Source organism: Cryptococcus neoformans, chromosome 6 (genome assembly GCF_000149245.1).
Source record: "Cryptococcus neoformans var. grubii H99 chromosome 6, complete sequence".
NCBI classification, from domain to species: Eukaryota; Fungi; Basidiomycota; class Tremellomycetes; order Tremellales; family Cryptococcaceae; genus Cryptococcus; species Cryptococcus neoformans.
This window is the reverse complement of record NC_026750.1, coordinates 1,392,338-1,411,991: the sequence shown is the minus strand read 5'-3', so window position 1 is coordinate 1,411,991 and position 19,654 is coordinate 1,392,338. Positions and strand designations below refer to the sequence as shown.

Sequence of the window (19,654 nt, the reverse complement as noted above, 5' to 3'; positions counted from 1 at the left end):
TCTTCGTTCGTCGGCGATCTCTTCGTTCGTTCGAATCCTCTGCCTGTTGATTCTCTTTTGCGAGCCCATCTTCTCATTTTCAGGCATTCATCACCTCTTTCCCAACACTACTATGAACGGATACTATGACCCCCAACAACACCAGTCGACTAATATCGAGATCCCGCAAGGCCCTACGAATCAACCACGTCTTCTCCTTCGTAACCTCAATGAGTCGGACGCCACTTTCCATCTTTCTGGCGTGGAGCTCGCCTATGCGAACAGTCTGAGAAGAGTTATGATGGCCGATGTACCTACTATCGGTGCGTTTGCATAATTTGTTCTCTGCATCTGTATAATTTGCTGACATGACGTTCTTGCGTTCTTGTCGTTGTCGAATGCGTCGCAAATAGCCATCGATCAAGTCCTCTTTATGCAAAATACAACGCCATTAGCAGACGAAATGATTGCCCACCGTTTGGGTCTCATTCCTCTTATCTCCCGTAATGTCTCGAAGGGACTTCGCTACACTCGAGACTGTGACTGTGACGAAGGATGTTATTACTGTATGGTAACTTTGAGATTAAAGGTAGCTTTCAGTGGGAATGATGGAGAGCAGTTCATGAGGGTGACGAGTGATATGTTGGAAGTGGTGCCGAGTCCTGGTGGCGTACGTTTCTCTTCCTTTCTTTCACTATCGTGCGGCGTGGCCCATACTTCTTACTTCCCGCTAATCCTTCTGACTTCTTCATCAGCCCCCCCCTCCCAATCCTTATGGACCTCCGCCTGAACTTTCAGAAGAAGATCGCATCATCATCAACAATCGTGATCCTGAAATGGGCCAGCCTATTGGAAAGGGAAATCCCACTGTACCTCCGATATTGATCGCAAAGATGGGCAAAGGGCAGGAGATTGATGTTTTATGCAAGGCTTATAAGGTGACTTCGCCGCTACATTGTGTCTTCCTGTGCTGTGATATTAATGAATTGCTACTATAGGGTATCGCTAAGCATCACGCCAAATGGTCTCCCTTATCAACTGTAGCCTTTGAGTACGACCCTTATAACAAGCTTCGTCATACAACGCATTGGTTCGAGACCGATGGTATGTTTTGCATCTTCCCATGCTCGGTGTTCTTGGTCTTTATATCTCCTAACATATGTCTTTAGAACGTGCGGAATGGCCTCTCTCTTCAAATGCCGCGTTCGAAACTCCTCCAAATCCCGCAGAACCATTCGACTACAATGCGGTCCCGTCCACATTCTACTTCTCCGCCGAATCTGTTGGTTCCATCCCTGTCCGTTCCGTCGTCGAACAAGGTCTCGATCTTCTGATAGAAGGCCTCGCAAACGTCGTGTTGGGCGTACAGAAAGAGACTGGTGGCGAAGAGGAAGAAGGGGAAGATGGGGCTGCTGCAGATGGAGTTGTTGGGGATGGGATGGGCATGGGCATGGGAGGGGGTTTGGTAGAGCCAAATATACCTGTGGAGATAGGTCAAGGTCAGATGGCCATGGGAAGTGGGTACGGAGGGTACGGATCTCAGCAGGGTTATGGAGGTTCATGGTAGAAAGGAACTCCGTTTATGGCTATGCATAAGACAGAGTCTTGGGACACTGGGTAAAGGAGAGAACAGATGCTTTTGAACCGTCTGGAATGGATTTGTATCTTTTGGGCTGTGCAGCTGTTCCATTTCTTACATTCAAATCTCGGCTGAACTTACCCTCCTTACCCTCTTTCCCTGAAGGTCATGTTTTTGCTCCTCGTCTTCTCGTACTCCCTATGATGTTTCAACCCTTTACGAATACTCTTTAATACTGATACTAAGTATTCCGTTAAGACAGCAGGCAAATGCTTATTTTAGAGTTCAAGTTCAAACTCTAGTACATTAGTTGTATTATGTAATGTTAGAGGCCGACGGGCCTCCGCCGGCGAACAAGCCGCTTTCGTTACGTAGCTACTATCTCGTCCGAATGACTCAATCCTGTGTCATTTCATCTCCTTAACAACCAAATGACCATAAAACGAGCACGATAATAGGGCTTTGTATCGAACAACAATGGTCTGTATAACCTTATAATTATTGTCTTCAAAATAAGGCTTAACGGACGATGGACCGCGGGACAACCTGTGAGCCTCCTTTCATATCACTTCCTGTTTCTCCTTTTCGCACCTCCCAGATCATTGCTGAGACATACTCAACGGTTTTATACGTGCTTCCATATCACCTATTCATATCTTACCCAACCACTACACGGAAACAATGGCGCTATAGGCGAGTAATTGCAAACGTTCAAATCACGATGTCAAGTCTCGCAGAGCAGCTTAAAAAGGCGGAAAAAGATCTGGCAGCGGCAAGAGAGAGGGGCTCATTAAGCGCCTCCAAGTATGAAGAAAAGGTGGAGAAACTCAAAGAGGAGCTGGCGAAGCCACAACCGCATCCTGCGTAAGTATAGCTGGACGTGATGAGTCTAAGCTTTAGCGTTACAACTAACCCATGAAACGAGCAAAGTCTGCAGTTTAATGAGGTCGCACAATGCATCTTCGTCATGTCTGCCATAAGTCTCAGTATTTTGCCATTCTTGCTTTGGAATACGAGAGTTTCAACTGATAGACTGGTTTTGTTAGTGATGGCTGCTTCACCTTTGCCAATTCAGCTTATGCCATTCTACCGCATTTTCAGTACTCTCACAATGTTCGCTGTTATGTACATTGCATTCCTATACCTTTTCACGCCTATATCCTTACCCTAGCTGACTTTCATACTAAAAGTTGTTATGTTGCGAGGGCGTCAGTGATTTATTATGGCTATCAGCAAGCTCTTGCCAAATTCCCAAAACAGGGTGATCCTAGTTCTACAAAGGCGAACAAAGCTGCGAAGAAACCGCGGCAGGATCTCTGGGTCAGTCTTCCATCTACGTTCTCCCTCTTCACTTCCCCTTCCCTGCGTACACCACAGGAAGAGTATCGACGCTAATGACTGGTGATGTTTGGCTTAGTAGGCGAATATGAAGGCCCACCCTTCGGCGTTTCTCACCACTCGTCAAGCTGCTCCTCGTATCTTCCCCTTCCCTTTGGGTAAAACAAAACCAGAAGCTGCTGTCAGAGACGAACTCTGGTGGGAAGGTGGAAACGCTCCTCATGTCGTATGTCTGCTTTTTTGTGTTTCGATTGTTTGATCTTTGATTGTACCTATGCTGATGCCATTTCACCTGGCACCTTAGAGCCACTTTAACCAACCAAAGCTACCTGCACCTCCTAACCCGAATGAAGATGTGCTGATGAAGCGTGTACAAGCTAGTATTGCTCGCGAAGCGCAAGAAGGGTTGTGGAAGAGGAGAATCAGGGATATACAAGTTCTCAGCGTAATCATAATGTTCTCATTCGGTAAGCTTTCTGGGGTCCAAAGTGAGGGTGATGATTACCATTGACCAGATGAAAACAGTGAGCAAGAAGGTTGCTGCTATTGCCCTCGCCGTTCTCATCTGCCGTACCGTCTCCTCTGAAATTGACAATATGCTCTCCCCTCCTGTCGATATGGAGCACGTCTGGAAAGCGATTGATAAGCTCACAGGCGCGGCCAAGAACGAGAGTGTGCCAAAGCCCACTTTGCTAACTGGCGGTATAAGCTATCTGTATGAGCGTGATGGAGATTGTGTAAAGAAACTGGCGGATGTGCCGATTGAAGGCGTGACACCGCCGGTGTTAATGACGGCTGCCAACTCTTGGTACGCCGGGCCTGGACCGGAGTAGAGATACATATAGACGTAGTTGTGCAAGTGTTTGGTCTGTAGCGATTACATAGTTACTGTATAGAATATCACACTATAAACGCGTTGCTGTCATCTGGAAACAGACTGGAAATGCCATGCGAGACTGCTTTTTGTACAGGCAATGCAAGAGGGACCCTTGCCTTCTCAGTCTGTGGATGGAGCCCTAGAAAGATCAGTTTCATCCTCCCGCGCTAAATGTTCCTTCCGATCCTGCTTCCTTTCATCAGTTTGCACCATCTCATCTGCCTCCACAATCCCCATTTCCTCCTCCCCACCGTCCTCATTCTCCGCAACCTTTTGATTATCCCCCTTGATTTTATCCTCACCGCTTAGCTCACCGTCCTCGAACTCCGCACTCGACTCCAAAAGGGTATCGACTTCCTCGGCACCAGTCGTTAACAGTGGACTTGCCGGTCTTCCTTTCTCCATTTTGATCGGACTTTGAGGCGTCCTTCGCAAGCTCAGCAATCTTATTGACTGCGTTGAAGAGGAGGCGGGTGACTTGGCCTTCTCTTCCTCCATCTCCTTCTTCTTTTCTAGCATAAAAGCGGCCTTTGTTGGTGTCAGAGCTGGCGGCTTCTCAGGAGTCTCGGGCAAAGCGACCTCATGGAGACTAAGTGACAGCCTTACCTCGTCTAGCTTTACTGTCCCGTGGCCATCTTCACTCCTTGTCCCACACCTTTTGCCTTGCTTTTCTCCTTCAGGAGAGGGGGTATCTGGTAATCTAATCATCTCCGGACTGGCTTCCTTCCCTCTCACATTCTGTCCCTTCACTTCTGTACCGCATGCCGCGACTGGAGCAGCGACGGCTGGACGAGAACGTGCAGGTCGGAAAGATGGCAAAGGCACTTTCAACTTGATACGCTCCTTCTTTGTCGGTGGGAAAGTAACATGTGAGGGTACGGGCGGTTTACGCGCTGGTATTGGATTGGCCTGACCGTTCGTTGCTGTGGCTGATGTAGAGGCAGCGATGATGGTTGAAGTCGAAGGTTGGCGAGCACCGGCAGGTACAGCGGTGGCGGCCTTCTTGGCTCCTACTCTCCTCACTGGTTCCCCTCCCATCATCTCCCCCTTCTCTTTCACTTTTGTCAAATCCGTTGTACTTGAAGATCTAGTACTGCACTGAGCATTTGCAGTCTTTTCTTCTGTCGAAGAAGCAGCTGCACCTCCCACACTAGCGCTACTGGCATTGGCATTCGTGCTTGAACTTACAACCGCCGGTTTATTAGAAGCCGTAGCAGCGGCCTTCGCACGACTCGCCATTGTGGCCGCCGTCAAATGGCTTTTTCCACTTCCACCTGCGGAAGCTGCGCCCGTCGCAGTAACGGAAGTGAAAGACGTAGAAGATATAGGTCGAAACGCTTTACGCACTATCGGCTTAGAGGGTTTATTCGTGGGTTTGGTAGATATTGAAGAACCGCTGATTACGCGTGGACGGGGGTTCAAGGGACGGGAAGAGGCGGCAATGGGAACGAGAGGCTTGCGAGAAGGTGGGGCGGTAGTGGTGGAGGCAGAAGATGGGGGAGGGACAGGCACTGAGGTTGTAGTTAAAGCTGGGGCGGGAATTGAAGCGGTAGTGAGTGCGGATGTCGGAGCCACGGTTTGTTGTCGTCCTTTTTCTTTCCTTTCCGGGCTGTCCTTATCCTCACGTCTTTCCTTCCGCCCATCTTCTTCATCTCCTGGTTTCGGACTCGCAGGCAACTCTAACCATTTGGCCAGCTCTAGTTCCTCCTTTTTTTCGCTAGACGGCTTCATTGAAGGCGGAGTGAGGGGATACACCTCTTTTAAGGAAAACTTCATTGGCTCCATCTCTTCCTCTTGGCCTTTTTTCACTTCCTCTTGTGCTTCCGCTTCTGACACGTTCTCTCGTTTTAGGGGGGATACCAAGTCCGATGTAAGAATACTAGGATGGGCGATAGATGGAGTAGAGGTCGTCGGTGGAAGCTGGTTTTCTAGCGACGGGGTGGAGGAAGTCGATTGTGATCTCGAACGCGAACCCATAAGCACAGGTAATAGCGGCGAGTCGGCATTTTTTTTTAGGATGTGTACCACAACAGGAGAGAAGAGCCCTTGATGTTGCTGCTGAGGTTCGGGTTGATGATGATATACACCTGGTTCTATTTTTTGTACTGTTTCTTGTTGCGATGACAGATGTACGTGCGTTGTTGAAACATAATTCGCTTGCTCCTGACCCGTAGCGGCAATATCATGTTCCTTTTTCCGCAACCTCACTGCCCCTCCTTCAAGTGCGCCATTTGTCGCTGCACCGGTAGCCGTAGCAAGAGGAGCTGTTACGATTCTTCTTTCGGCACGACCTAACCCGGCTTTCTTTCCCAGTCCGCCCATTCCAGCCGTGGCGAGCCTAACAGCACCTCTCAGGGGGCCCTCTCTGTCCAGCTCACGTCCATATTCGCGCTGCTCATGCTCTTGGTCACCCTCTTCTCCATCCATGGGATGTGTCACCCTGATCCTTTGAGCTTGTCCCAATCTCCTCGGCCTGACAGGTTCCTCTGTTTTTCCGATTTTGTCCGAGCTCACATGGGAATAAGGGTTGGTGTGAAGTGCAGGAACGGAAAATGATGTGGGCATAACTGGTCTGACAGGTTTGGAGAGAGGTTTTGGCTTTGCTTGTTGGGTATGATGTTCAAGCCGAACAGGAGGAGAGAAGAATGAAGATGGATTTGATGAAGAGGGAATATTGTCATGGGGAAAGGCCACGGATGGCGCATCGGCGTGGCTAAGTGCAAGCGAGGCCGCCTCTAACGCGTGGGACCCTTCGTGTCGAGAATATTCGTGATACGCTTTATACGCTTTAGAAGTGCAAGATGGTTCATGGTTGAGGGTGGGTTCTTTATGAGGCGACCGTCTCCCAGAGAGACCAGCTTCTGCGACAGCAGCGGAAGAAGAGACATGCGCTGCACGAGGTCGAGAAATGAGATCATTAACCCTGCTGTGTAGAGGTTTGTTGTAATGAGACGTGGTAGATGAAGTAAGAGGCGGGAGAGCTTTGCGAGAAGGAGGTGCTGGACGTGTTGATTTGGGTTTAGAAGGCCCTCCAGCACCGGATATGTCGAGATAGCGCTTTATGGTAGGAGTGAGAGGTGCTGAAAATCTGGAGACGCGTCAGACGCGATGACCGACTGATTTTTTATGGATGGGATTGAAAACTCACTCGTCCACCCTTTCCGGCCATGCATCCATGAACAACGCCCACACATTCTTTCCGGCCTTTCTCACATCCGGATCCTTATTCGTCGCCATTTTCTTCAAGCTCTCTTCCAGTATCACTAGCCATTTTTCTGTCCATAACTCGATCGGCCACTCTTTAAGCGCTCTTTCGATGCCCATTGAACACCCTTTTCTACAGCTAGCCGCATTGTCGTCTAGTCCTCGGCGAAGGGAAGTAAGAATAGAAGGGATCTGGCAGTTGGAGATAATGAGCGCTAAACATTTTTCGGCTCGTTTCAGGAAAACTTTATTAGGGCGTCCCAAGAGTACGACAAGGGGTTCGAGGTAGAGATTGACGAGTGGCTTGAAGTGCAGCCCTAATTGAGGAGCAAATGTTTGAAGAAGTTCAATTGCTACTCCCGACAGCCTTCCTCTGTCGGAAAGCATCTGGAAAGGATCATTAGAGTTTCAACTGTGAAATGATACAAAGGTGAATGCTTACACATCTGACGATTTTTGATCCGACGCCCCCTCTTCCAACGCCTTCGACATAGCTCTCTGTAAATTGATATCCCCCCCCTTTGGTGACTGCTATAAATCTAATGATAGCTTTTTCAAACTTTTCCCATGTATCTTCTCTTTCTTCGGGTTCGAGGGCATAAGCCAGGGTGTCTAATTCATCTGTGAAATGACGGATCGTGGGGACCTGGCGGGATGAGCGTCATCAACAAGAGACTGTGGTTGCTCACTGGTATTTTCGAGTCCGACGTTGATACTGGCATGTTCCCTACGATGTCTCCCACCGAGTAATATAGAAGTACAGAAATAAAGGAGCACAGTACAGATCAATATGCCAACGATAACAAACAACAAAGAACGAAAACAAAACAAAAGAGGCACGAACGGAATTAATTATCAAACTTATCACGTGACTGTTTCCCATATTCTCTTTCCACGAAAATTACAACAAAAACACCTATATCCACAGCAATAAAAGCCATGCAGGATAGAGGAAAAGAAGCTGTTAGGCTGTGTGAGCAGATTACATCCCATGCGTTTGGGGATATTGTCTCTGTAAGCACAGCTGTCATTCGAAAACATACACTCACCGTTCCCATAGAGAGTCGCCTCCACTTTACTCAACAGGGGTCGTCTTCCAGCCCCAACAATCGCCAGACTTTCCGGTCTCTCACCTCCTGTCGCCTTATCAGCCCTCCTTATCCTAATGCAACACAATCTCGTCCAGTCAAATGGAGCGTCAGCAAAAGAGACAGGAGAAGATGAACAGTATGAGTTCATAGTGGAGGAGTGTCTTTTAAGGTTGCGATGGGGCAGAATGTTGGCGATAACGCATGAGAGAGTGGATTTCTTGGTGAGATAATGATCGAACTTTGCGCGAAAGGTCGCAACTAACTCACTTCAGTCCATGCAAGTTGTAAAACAGCTCATGATCTTTGGTAAGCTTCGAGTACCAGACATCATCTCCGCTCTTGGCGGTGACGCTGATGCCATACGTACGTCCAAATTTCTCTATAGAGATTAATGTGCTGACCCATGTGTAGGAGCCGAAGCAATCACCGGATCTATCATCACCCTCCTGCACAACCACTTCTTACAGACCACCGCTCCCGAACTCCAAATTCTCGAATCCGACCAAATTGCCCGCCGCTTCGCCGCTAACAAACGCCGCCTAGCCCAAGCCCAAGGCTCGGCTCTCCTCTCTGCCAATGACATCACCAACTGCCGCCTAGAAGCCGCACATGACGTCCATACTGCGAATGAATCACTCCGCGCCATCACTCGAATACTCATCACCAAGCCTAAAGTCGACAAAAACACCAAGAGACGCAAGACTGGAAGAGCAATCGAAGAAACTGACTACGCGCTTAAGCAAGATGTACATCTCAGGGTGAACTATGATCGCTACGGTGTATTGATGAGGAACGACCTTATTGTCAAAGCTGCAGAAGATAGATGGAACAAGGGTGCAGGCATCGTCATGCGCGCTGTTCTCGATGCTTCATTACGTGATACCTCTCTCCTCAAAGACGATCGTACCCATGACCCGGTCGGCATCAATTCTATCATCTCACTTATCCCACCTTCCTCCGCACCTATTCTCCTTGCCGGTCTCGGCCTTTCCTCCAAATCATCAATTCCCGACCTAGTCCGCACATACCTCTCAATTCTTGCAGGAGAAGATCAGCTCACGGGTGCGGGCGCCGGTGTTTTTTTACAGAGAGAGGGATCGACGAATCCAGGGTATAAAGTCGAATTTGAAGCGATTTGTGTGAAGATGAGAGAAGCGATGTTGAGTGATTTGGTTAGGGAAAAGTTGGGAGATAAGGCTGCACGGGTTTTGGCAGTGGTAACTCGTTCAAGCAAAGCATTTGAAACTACCGTGCGTCTCATTCTCTACTTGTCTTGTTACCCGCATAAATACTAAAGCCATACACGTTGTTAGATTCGGGATTGCGCGATGCTTCCACTCAAGGACGCGCGTTACATTCTCGCCGAACTCCAAAAACTCTCTCTCGTCGAAACTCAAGAAGTTCCCAAAACAGCGGCCAAATCCCGTGCAAACATGCCTTCCTCCTCTTCTGCCGAATATCACCTCTGGGCCGTCGACCTCTCTCGATGTTACTCCGTACTTCTTTCGAGTGTTTACAAGACGATGGGAAATATCTTGCAAAGGCGTCGAGCGGAAATGGATAAGAAGAAGGTTGTGCTTGCGAGGGAACAGAGAGTTCTAGGTCTTGGCCATGGTCAAGAGGGGGGAAGAGGGCTGTTACAGCTGAAAGATCAAGAGGACCTTGCAGAACTGGATGATACAAGAAACAAACTCGCCTTAGCGGAAATGAGGAGTGAGATGGTAGTGTTTGTGCTGAGGGATTTACCTGGATTGCCTGGGCAGAAGTACGTTTCTAACCCTTTTACCCCTCATGTTGGTGACTGATGCTGATTACCCTGGGGTGGAACAGCGCGATGTAGACTACATTGCTATACGGTCAATTGACGAACTTATGCATCTCATAATGATCACATCCCGCATCTAGTTCTATCTTCCACCTCAAATCCTAAATAATCCTAATTCCCCATTCACTAATTCAATTCCCATAGGACCTTTTTCGCTACTTTCTACACCTTGTCCCAAGACTCTATCTCTCTCTCCTCTCTGATCATCGTAGTTTATCCTTGAGCGTCATCGAAATCTTTCATCGAGTAATGCCACTTCTTTCTATCCATGAATCTGAAAGCAACACGTGAAAGCCACGGCCAGAATGGATCACGGGTGTAGCTCGTTCTTAGGGGCTCATTCTAGTGCATTTGCGTCGGAAATAATGATTGTCAGTTTTTTTTTTTTGGTTACGAAGATTAGAAGGTAAGGGTGGAAAGTGAAGTAGAAACATGATTCTTTACTAACGGGGTATAAAAACAGAATGAATCCTATGACAGAAGCATAGCAAATTATCCGAGTGACAAGGATTACCGAACTGAATTTAGTTAACGATATTCCCTTGTCAGCTCATATCCACATCTTCTCGATATCCCCAGACGCCAGGGGAAAAAGTGACATACTCGTTGCTGAAGAAGAAACCTTGCTGCAACGTCGCAAAAGCCACGCTAAACTCACATCAGTCCAGACTTCCCCAGTTAGACGCTCCTTAGACGCCCCCGAAACACATATCCGAAAAAGAAGAAGAGGGGGAAAACTCACAACCCTAGCGTAATCCCGACACTCATTGAACTCATCCTTGGTCCAATAAGGGTCATCGGAGGGAACGGCCAGTGCATCCCCCACCACATATTATTCGATGTCGATACCAAAATGACGGCGGCGCACATGCCGATCAGGAAGGTATGCCAAATGCCTAGCCAAATCATACTGTGATAGGCGGCAAATATAAAGAAGTGGAGAGTAACGACTTTTGTTAGCTAAAGATGAAGAAGGCTCGGAAGGTTCAAGGGGCTTACTTCGCGGTAACTAAAACAGCACAACGACCAAATGGGAACCCATTAACCTCTATTTACCACTACTACTTCGCATGACACGTAAGGACTTACCACCAGAATACGAGCCCTCGCCGGTAATGACAAAGATCGGTACACTACTTCCTTGGTAGTACTGGCATTTTGAAGCATCCGGCCCGCCATTATTGGTCGCTTCCCAAGCTATTTTGGCTTGGTCGTATTGGTTCCTGTACGACGCTAGATTCGAATAATCAAGATCGCTAATCAATGGTAAGGGCAGATGTCAGTGATCTATTCGCTTAATCTTTGGATGCTTGGGCACTCCAAGGAAGAGAAATGAATGGAGGGGATGGGATATTCTCACAAAACACATAATCCAATCCTCACCCCCATCAACGCAAGCCCGCAAACAACTGCCCAAACTCTCCTCATATCAAACCACCACCACCCAAAACTTTTTGTCCTCGGCTTCCAATTCGCAATTCCAAAGTATCCCTTATCCTCATTCAACGCTTTGATCATCTCTTCTTCCTCTTCTTCTGTTGGAGGGTTGCGAGGGTCAATGATACCGATGTGGATCCGCTCACGCTGTTTGAGATCGTTTGTCATGTGGGGTGGCATCTTCTTGGGACCTCCGTGGATGACACTAAGTATGGGAAGAAAAGAAAATAAGGTTAGCTTGTCACAGGAAAGAAGTGGATAATGCAGAACGCTTAAAAGATAACCCACGTCCGACCAATCTTCCCATGCATCCTCCTAATCTCCTCCGGATCTCTCTGCCAAACCTTCTGTATCCTTCCATCCATCATGAACGGATCCAATCCATCCAATTCATCCATTTGCCGTTCCACATCCTCCCTCGGTCTTCTCTCCAATGGGAAGCTCCAATCCCCTACTGCAAACTGCCACTTCTCAGTGATAAAGTACCTATCATATTTGGGCGGGATAAAGTTTTGGCGGTAATAGGGATCGATCCATTCGGATTCTGTCCATGGGCGAAGTGGTTTACGGCCTACACGATAATCGGTGTGGCGAAAACCAGAGGTGGCCATGCCAAGGGCACAGGCAAATGTGCGGAAGAGGTTGTATGTCCCAAAGAGGAACATTACAGTGAGGATGACGTAGCGGAGCTGGATCAATCTATAGATAACAGCAGCAGGTAATCAGTATGGGAAAAGAAGCAAATATAAGGAAGAAAGGTAGTGCTTACGAAGTAACCCCCCAATTCGGACTTGTCGAAAGTGTAGCAGCTGCCAAACTAGATCCCATCGGTCACTCCATCGTGGAACTTCATGCGGACAAGGGTTGCTCACAACATGATCGTATATCCAACCCCACCTCTATACCATTGCGGCGCAAAACACCCAAATCGGACGTTCAGGAGTTCATCACCGATGAGACAGATGCAGATTATACCTATCATCTGCAACTTCAGGAATCTGTACCCTAAGGCGAAGGAGAATGAAGAGAGAACTGACAGATGAATCCGTGATAACATCCATACCAAGCTATCCCATTCATTCAGTTCATTTTCATAAAACGATAGACATGAATAGAGGAAAAGAGGCGAACGTACCCAAGGGTTCAAGTCTGCTACCCCAATTGGCCACTCCCGTCCCTGTCGCATACGCACACGTACTATCTCCTCTAAGTTCATTGCTTGAATCCCCTTTTCCACCACTCGAAGAGTCTTGATAGCCTGTAATCTGTCGAAACCATCGCTCACATCAGCTTCCCATTGTATATAAGAGAAGGAAAGAAAGGCATTAGGAAAAAGTTTTGAACTCACATTGTTCGCAGAATAATCATGCCACATCATCTCCACCTGAAAAATTAACATCACCACCCCACTCCCCACCCCCCCAACTTGCAACCCCTGCCTTGTCGTCATATGCCAAAACTCTCTAAAATACCCGTACATCTCCCACATCCTCCATTTCACCCCTGATCCCTGCCCCAACGGCGCCAACGCCAACCCAGGCGGATAGTCCTTTTCAGGGCCATACCACTCGTACTTGCTCTGGGGGTGCTTGGGGTCGGGTCTCGAGCCGGGTAAGAGTCGTGGTCTGGCTCGTTTGAAGAAGAGGTATGGGAGGGTAGCGAGGAGAGCAAGGAGGAAGAGGATGAGGAATAGGAAAGGAAGATAGAGGTAATATATCAGGCGCTCGCCGGGGGAGATGCGATTGAGAGCGATTTTATAAGGGGTGGGAGAGAGAGGAGTAGAGGGAGGGGAGGGAGTATTTATATCTCCTGGCATCGTTTTGTTTTCAGCCTGGAGGAGCTAGGTGGGGTGCACTTGATGCGATTGGCCCTCAGAGCGATATAAGCCCGACCAAGGATATCCAGCTAGTTTGGAGACTGAATTATCATGAGGTGCAGGAATGTAATCAGTACGTTTTGGGTGGTTTTCTACCAGTCCTTTGTCTAGCAATAAGGGGTGAATATGAGAAAGGATGACGATCACCTACGGCGATTCGAGAAGTGGATCATTGCCTAGTGGAAAAGGAGGAAATCCCTGCATAAAGACTATTTCCTCCATCTAATTGTTGTCATGTCCACTCCTGGGATTACTCCATAGCTAGCGAAACCCGCTTAACCTTAGGAGAGGCCACATCAGCTATAATCGATTAAGCCTTTTAACATGATGAGCCGCCATACGTACTGAAGGATGCGATCCTGCTAGGCAACAAGGCTCGCTATTCGTGCCCGACTCCGTAAAACCACGACGATCAAATAAACACCAATATAACGAAACCGAAGTCGGTACGAGACGGACGATTTGTCACGTTTGCCCGCCGGCGGGCAAACTTATGATAAGGAGCGGAGATATTCGTATCTCCGCGCTCCAGCACATCCCTTCGGCGTCCTTCTCGCCGGCATAAGATAGTAACAGCGACGAAGAAGCCAGTCCGGTACTTCACATTCTCGCTCATCCATACTGTGCCAGATCGTCCCGGCCATCCGCATCAGCTCCTGTCTCTATATTTACATTGCAACTAGTTTCCTTGATTGTCCTCTTATCACGGATATTTTTTTTGACGATGGTTAAAAACGAAACAATACCTGAGAACACCGACACGCTCAGAGGGCAGAAAATGAAGCTAAAAGCCAAAAGAAAAAGAGATTTACAATAGTCTCGATCCTGTAGGAGGTGGAAGTTGATATGGAGAAACACTCAAAACAAATGGGAGAACCATCGGAACATAAAATATCCACCCAACAGCCACTGCTAGGCGTTGGACTTCGACCCATTGTCCAAAAACACGTGGTGGGTGATTCCGAAAGGAAAAAAAATGGGAAACAGGGATGAGGACTTGTCGGGAGTCCGAGTCGGAGAGTAACATTATAATCCATGCCACATGCCGAAGGAAGATCATCCAAAATTCTTTCATTGTGTCTTATTTGGGTGACTCTTACATCTTTCCCGTCACTTTCTTTTGCCGGCAAAGTGAGTAGAATCCACTTTTACCCTTTAAGTTCGCTTGATATCATCTCACTGCGTCTCGTAGGCAAGAACGCCTCGAATGCTGCCCATCTTGACATCCTATTATTCTGTCATCTATCGATTATTGCCAGTATTTGTTGTCTTGTCCAACCCCTCTCATCTTCAATATACACACTAACACGCCACACAACCGTGAATGTAAAACGCAAATCGTGCAGCCGCGCCATACTGCTTCCCCGCCTTTCAAACCCGATCTTCTTTATTTAATTCTGTGCATCTCTGTTGCCGGTTGCTTTTTCCTGTTTACCCCTGTCTATTTCGTTGTTTGTTTGCCTATTATCTCAACCCCAAGGAGGCCCCGCTGTAAGTGATTTTCCGGCGATTGACGGTCTGATGGTCAATCATTCATCAAAGCAAGGCTGACAAGGTTAACAGGAAAACCATAACACCGCTGTTTGCTGTTGTTCATCTTTCGAAGTTTATCTTTCCATCGCCCCCATGCGATTACCTTCCCATTCAAGCTTTTTCTCTCGCAAATCATCCCATCCGCAGTCTCCATCTCCACAACATCAACGCCAGCATCCAGCCCATCTTGCTCGTTCATCTATTTCTTCCCCACCACTTGCTTCACCACTTACCCCACCGCTTGCCCCTCCACAGTTCCCATTTAAACTTCCGTTGTCAGTCAACAACAATATGGGTCAAGTTAACGGTCGAATCGAGCTTGAGACTGAAGGTCAAAACCACGATAGCGAGAATAGCGTTGACGAAGGTGCGGGCGGGAAAGCCAGCAATAACACCTCGAAACCTGCAATGATTATCCCAACTTCTGCTTGTGCATATCGTCAAGAACCTCATACTCGTCTCCCGTTTCCAGACTTTTGTCGCGTTCCCCATTCCGAACCTGTTATCATCTCCAACTACCATAACAACCCTCCTGAACCCATTCCTGCAACAAGCACAAACACACACATGGGTCTTATCCGATCTCTCTCGCAATCGCAGAGTCCACGTTTACGCCAACGTCGTCGAGAGGATACAGTCACTACTCCTACAGCTATCACCTCCGGTACCACGCTTTTGCCTTCCTCTTCTGGAGAGGATGGTACGAAGGCATGCAGGGTAGACAAGGTAGATAAGGCAGAAAGAGCAGAAAGAGCAGAAAGAGCAGAAAGAGACGAAAAGGTTGAGAGGATCGAGAGAATCAATGTCAAGCAAGAGTTGAAAGCCTTCGAAGCGATGGTGATCAAAGCGGAGACAGAGATAGGCATCCATATCCGTCAAAACAATCTGAATCATGACGGAAAAGGCGTCGGACGACTGGAGGGTAGTAAGTTGAGCAAAGGGTTTCAACTTGGAATAGGGAAGGGAAAAGGCAGAGAAAGTATGATGATTGGGTACGAAAGGTCTTTGGCCACCGCTCCTCATGATACCGCTACCAGATCTCCACCGCCTATTTCAACAAGCATGTCCAACCATCCACGCCAAACTATTCCATACCCCACCTCTTCCTCCGCTCCTCGGCATCTCCTCCCTTCTTCATCACCCATCTCTCCTCGTCTTTTCCCCGGTTCACCTTCTTCGATCCACGCGTACTCCTCGGGGAAAGGGGAAGGCATTAAATCCGTTCGGTCTGTACCTGTCAAGTCTGCTCGACGGGCAGAGCGTGAATGGCGTGCAAAGGTTGCTGCCCTCTCTAGCAGCGTCAGCGCTGGCGCCAGTTTAAAGGCTGGTGGTGTGGGGTGGGACGGAGGAAGCGGCGCGGGTGAGGGACGCCCGTTAGCTTTGAAATATAGAGCTTCATCCGACAGTTATCTCGGATATCAACATCAATACGAGCGTGAACGAGAACGAGACAAAAGCCCATATGGCTGGCGAAGAGGACCGGTCCCGCCCAGGAGATCAACGGCACCCGCACCTGTTCCTTCGTCGAGTCTTGGCCGGACGATGGTACCTACCCTTCCTGTATCTCACCTCGACTGGACACCACCGAGTCCGGATCAACTTTCTTTGCCTTTTAAGCCTGCAGTTCAACAAATGAAATCACAATCACAAACGTCTTCCATTATTCATACATCTACTTGGGCACCTCTCCGTGACTCCGACTCCATTTCCAGTCCCAACGCCGATTCTGACACTTCCAAACCATTGGCATCCACAGCTTCCGCCAATTCCACCAATCCCACCCTCCACGTCGCCCTCCATGCCAACAATGATAGTAACGCCACGGCTAATGTTATCAACGCGAAGTTTAAACTTGGTCGAAAAAGCTTTGAAACACTAGGTTACTATACTCTTCTCGCGCCTTCCTCTCCTCCGTCCCCTTCTCCCTCGCCTTCTGCGTCAGACTTGCCAGTGCAGGCGCAGGATACTGGGGATGGTGATGATAATCTTGAGAATGGGGAAGGAGATGAAAACGAGTTTGAAAATGGAAAGGATTCAGGGCACGACATACAAATCTCCATACCCCGCTCTGTTTCGATCTTTTCCATCGTATCAACCAGCGGACAGAAATTGGACGCGAGGGAGAGGGAGAAGGACAGGCAAGTGCCCATTGCGGCTTGTACATTGCTAGCCTTTGATGGAGCTGGAAGGAAGGTCATTGAAGGTCAGGAGCTAGAGAATGAGATGGCAGAGCAGAAAGAAATAGAGAAGCAGAAAGCCGTAGATAGAGATGAAAATGAAGACGAGAAAAAGGATGATCATGATATCCGTAAGTCCTCTGCCTTTTTTTCCTCTTTCCCAACCCTTTTTCTGTTTTTTGGACACCTCAAGCTAACTTTGGCAAACAGGAGCAAAGAAAGTTGTTAGTGACAGCGAGAAAAAGAAGGGAAAGAAGAATGCGGCATCCCAACTACTTTCCCAACTACTTTCAGCCGAGACCACCTGTTCTTCCGTCTCCCAGCCTAATGCTCTTATTCTCACCGAACCCACCGAGCCTGCGAAACCAGCTATACCGACCACACCAATCCGAGTTACTCATACCGCCTCTGCAACTCTTATGCCAGCAACACCCACTCTAGCCGCACCAACAAAGTCCTCATCCCCTCCTACTCCTTACTCGCCCGTCACAGCGTATATCCTTTCTGCACCTCTTGACCAACTTGGCTGGGGTCGGGCTATCATCCCTGGATTTGGTGCCGGGTTTGGAGGTGGGCTCGCAGATGGGCATGGATTTGAAGATGGGCTTGGACGTAAAAAGGAGGTAGCGTCCCTTTTGGGTGCTGATCCTCGTGTGGAGCAAAACAATATGAAGGGAGCAGGGAGCTTCAAGGCAATCAAGGGAGTGGAAGTTCAGGAAAAAGCACAAGAGAAGGGGAAGGAACCGAAGACGCCAGTCGGATCTGGACATCCATTCACCTTAGGAAAGCAAGACTCGCCGGCGCCGCCTACACCACCTAGCAAGTCGCCTCTGCTCTGTGAGAAGATCAAAATTGGAGGAGCTCAGAAGCATGATGGAAGGGAAAAGGAAACGGTTTTGTCGAATGCAATAAGTCGGCAATTACCTAGTCGTCCTGTACCTTCCCTTCCGTCCTCGACTTCAATCTCAACTTCGGCTTTCATCCCAAACAGTCTTCCGACCTCTACCGTACCCTTCATTTTTCCTGTTTCCAACGAAACTGGTGCTACCACATCCATCTATCCTCCAACAAACACGCCTTCATCATACCAACCCAATAACGCCACCAAAAGTAGATCATTAAGCACCGCGAGCCGTCGCACTACCACTGCTCTTCAACCTTGTCGAAACCTTCCGTCACGCTCTGCTCGTTCTCCGCCTAAGCATTTTAACAAAGATGGTGGTTTCTCTAAAGCTAACTCCAATGCCAACTCTATCAAACTGGATGCAGTGGGTCCAAGAGATAAATTACCCCTTATGAAACGCTATGCTCGAGGTGGAAGGAGGACAGGGATGGATTTGACTCCTGGGATGGAGAGCGGAGTAAGGCCACCAAAGACTGGATTGCCTCGAAGTGTAAGTAATTATCCTCTGATGGGATGATTATTCTTTATCTCTATGTAGGAATGGCGAGCTGATATGTACTTTCTTCTCGATAGGATCTCGAGAGATGGCTGGCAAGCACGCGTATCAATTGAACACGAGCGCAACTGCGAGTGCAGTGTCGACATAATTTCTGCAAATTTTTGTGTTGTTCTATTTCGGCATTCAGGAGGGAGGAACGGATGTGAGGATAGGGGAGGAAAAATGAGGCACTGTATCAAAGGCGTTGATGAATATGTACAAATAAAGACCAACGAGACGGACAGATTTGATCAGGCGAAGAAGGGTGAGCATCAATTAGAGTATATCCGTAGCGACTCTGGATTTGCCGACATTATTGTAAATACCAAGTTGACAAAGCAATAAGGCTTTCCCATGAGACTCTTCCTTGTTCAGGTTTATTAGGGCTTAAATTGTAGATCCCAAGTTACGCCAGAGTCACTCGGCAGCATAAATCGCTCACAACTAAATAACAACCGTAAATCAGCGCGATAATGGTCAGGTGCAAACAATCCAAACAAAACAACTCCTATTATCATGCATTTTCATTCATCCATCCGATGTCGATCTTCTCCGCAATAGATCTACCTTGATTGACTTAACAAGGAAATGCGGCGACTTGCCCGATTACGAGCGTTTTCAGGATCTATGAAGGGGTTGAAAGGATCTTCAGCGCAAAGCAAACGATGCAAGGGGAAACTGCCCATATTGGACAGGCAAATGAGGACTTTAATCCTCAACAACATCTTATTGAAGGGCTCGTTTTTGTACTGCATTGTTTTTGTCGTTCTTCAATGATCATGAGCCAGCAATCATTGAAGGGCCATGTGATATGAGCGTTCCTAGGGCGCCTCCGGGAACCTGTTCGCTTTTTTTTTTCCTCGCGGTGGTTTTCTGTTACGTTGGTGTGGGTAAGCATAACGGTCTTTTTATAAGTTGTCAGTTCCTTATCTCCCAACATGACAGGCACAGCAGGGCCCGAGTCTGTTAAGAGGTTGTGCATCGCCCGTGATGCGTGAGGCAGACGGGATCGAGCGGGTATTGTGAGATGAAGTGGATTTCGTGTGCTAAAGAGAAGATAGGCAAAGGATAGGAAGTCATGGCGATATGATAGCGTAATTATTAATCGCTTTGAGCAGGTTCAGCAACAGGTAAAAGGAGAGTGAATAACATATCAAAATATGGACAAGTCAAACATACTGCGTACGGAACCCGCTGAAGAACCCCCTGCACTGATTGGTCGAACCTCCACCGACCTCCACTTGGATGACGGCATCGGATCTTTCGGACATGCGCCGAAGAAGAGTTCAGGTGTCG

At 48.2% G+C, this 19,654-nt stretch overlaps 6 protein-coding genes and 1 non-coding gene; 4 read left to right on the top strand and 3 right to left on the bottom strand.

The window, feature by feature from the left end:
• Positions 1–18: 18 nt before the first annotated feature.
• CNAG_02022 (DNA-directed RNA polymerase II subunit RPB3) lies at positions 19–1,652 on the top strand. XM_012194492.1 has 5 exons: positions 19–302; positions 393–649; positions 735–917; positions 978–1,083; positions 1,149–1,652. Exons 1-5 carry the CDS (start codon positions 113–115, stop codon positions 1,544–1,546), a joined length of 1,134 nt encoding a protein of 377 aa, XP_012049882.1. The 5' UTR covers positions 19–112; the 3' UTR covers positions 1,547–1,652.
• Positions 1,093–1,838, bottom strand: CNAG_12607. Its single transcript, XR_001045799.1, has 2 exons — positions 1,700–1,838; positions 1,093–1,460 (listed from the first exon to the last, which is right to left on the bottom strand). It is a non-coding gene; the product is annotated as a hypothetical RNA (non-coding RNA).
• A 125-nt stretch (positions 1,839–1,963) lies between these two features.
• On the top strand, positions 1,964–3,936 carry CNAG_02023. Of its 2 annotated transcripts, none has more exons than XM_012194488.1 (8): positions 1,964–2,106; positions 2,252–2,422; positions 2,489–2,544; positions 2,605–2,683; positions 2,749–2,878; positions 2,979–3,122; positions 3,201–3,363; positions 3,422–3,936. In XM_012194488.1, exons 2-8 carry the CDS (start codon positions 2,280–2,282, stop codon positions 3,727–3,729), a joined length of 1,023 nt encoding a protein of 340 aa, XP_012049878.1. In that variant the 5' UTR covers positions 1,964–2,106; positions 2,252–2,279; the 3' UTR covers positions 3,730–3,936. The 2 variants fall into 2 exon arrangements, with proteins under 2 accessions (XP_012049878.1, XP_012049883.1); XM_012194493.1 differs by having other exon boundaries at positions 3,412–3,936.
• On the bottom strand, positions 3,662–8,350 carry CNAG_02024 (hypothetical protein). XM_012194487.1 has 6 exons: positions 8,336–8,350; positions 8,027–8,229; positions 7,667–7,946; positions 7,420–7,623; positions 6,922–7,364; positions 3,662–6,861 (listed from the first exon to the last, which is right to left on the bottom strand). The coding sequence occupies exons 3-6, from the start codon at positions 7,697–7,699 to the stop codon at positions 3,894–3,896; spliced, it is 3,648 nt and encodes a 1,215-aa protein (XP_012049877.1). The 5' UTR covers positions 7,700–7,946; positions 8,027–8,229; positions 8,336–8,350; the 3' UTR covers positions 3,662–3,893.
• Positions 7,864–10,165, top strand: CNAG_02025 (DNA-directed RNA polymerase III subunit RPC3). XM_012194486.1 has 6 exons: positions 7,864–7,991; positions 8,038–8,289; positions 8,341–8,431; positions 8,480–9,318; positions 9,382–9,833; positions 9,899–10,165. The coding sequence occupies exons 1-6, from the start codon at positions 7,917–7,919 to the stop codon at positions 9,906–9,908; spliced, it is 1,719 nt and encodes a 572-aa protein (XP_012049876.1). The 5' UTR covers positions 7,864–7,916; the 3' UTR covers positions 9,909–10,165.
• CNAG_02026 (hypothetical protein) lies at positions 9,963–13,731 on the bottom strand. The gene is made up of 14 exons (XM_012194485.1): positions 13,552–13,731; positions 12,679–13,486; positions 12,466–12,595; positions 12,368–12,397; positions 12,203–12,305; positions 12,100–12,147; positions 11,619–12,029; positions 11,254–11,535; positions 10,983–11,149; positions 10,893–10,902; positions 10,636–10,803; positions 10,497–10,541; positions 10,342–10,411; positions 9,963–10,235 (listed from the first exon to the last, which is right to left on the bottom strand). The coding sequence occupies exons 2-14, from the start codon at positions 13,144–13,146 to the stop codon at positions 10,107–10,109; spliced, it is 2,061 nt and encodes a 686-aa protein (XP_012049875.1). The 5' UTR covers positions 13,147–13,486; positions 13,552–13,731; the 3' UTR covers positions 9,963–10,106.
• A 68-nt stretch (positions 13,732–13,799) lies between these two features.
• Positions 13,800–18,897, top strand: CNAG_02027 (hypothetical protein). Its single transcript, XM_012194494.1, has 5 exons — positions 13,800–14,337; positions 14,399–14,697; positions 14,770–17,047; positions 17,127–18,310; positions 18,394–18,897. Exons 3-5 carry the CDS (start codon positions 14,833–14,835, stop codon positions 18,430–18,432), a joined length of 3,438 nt encoding a protein of 1,145 aa, XP_012049884.1. The 5' UTR covers positions 13,800–14,337; positions 14,399–14,697; positions 14,770–14,832; the 3' UTR covers positions 18,433–18,897.
• Positions 18,898–19,654: the final 757 nt, after the last annotated feature.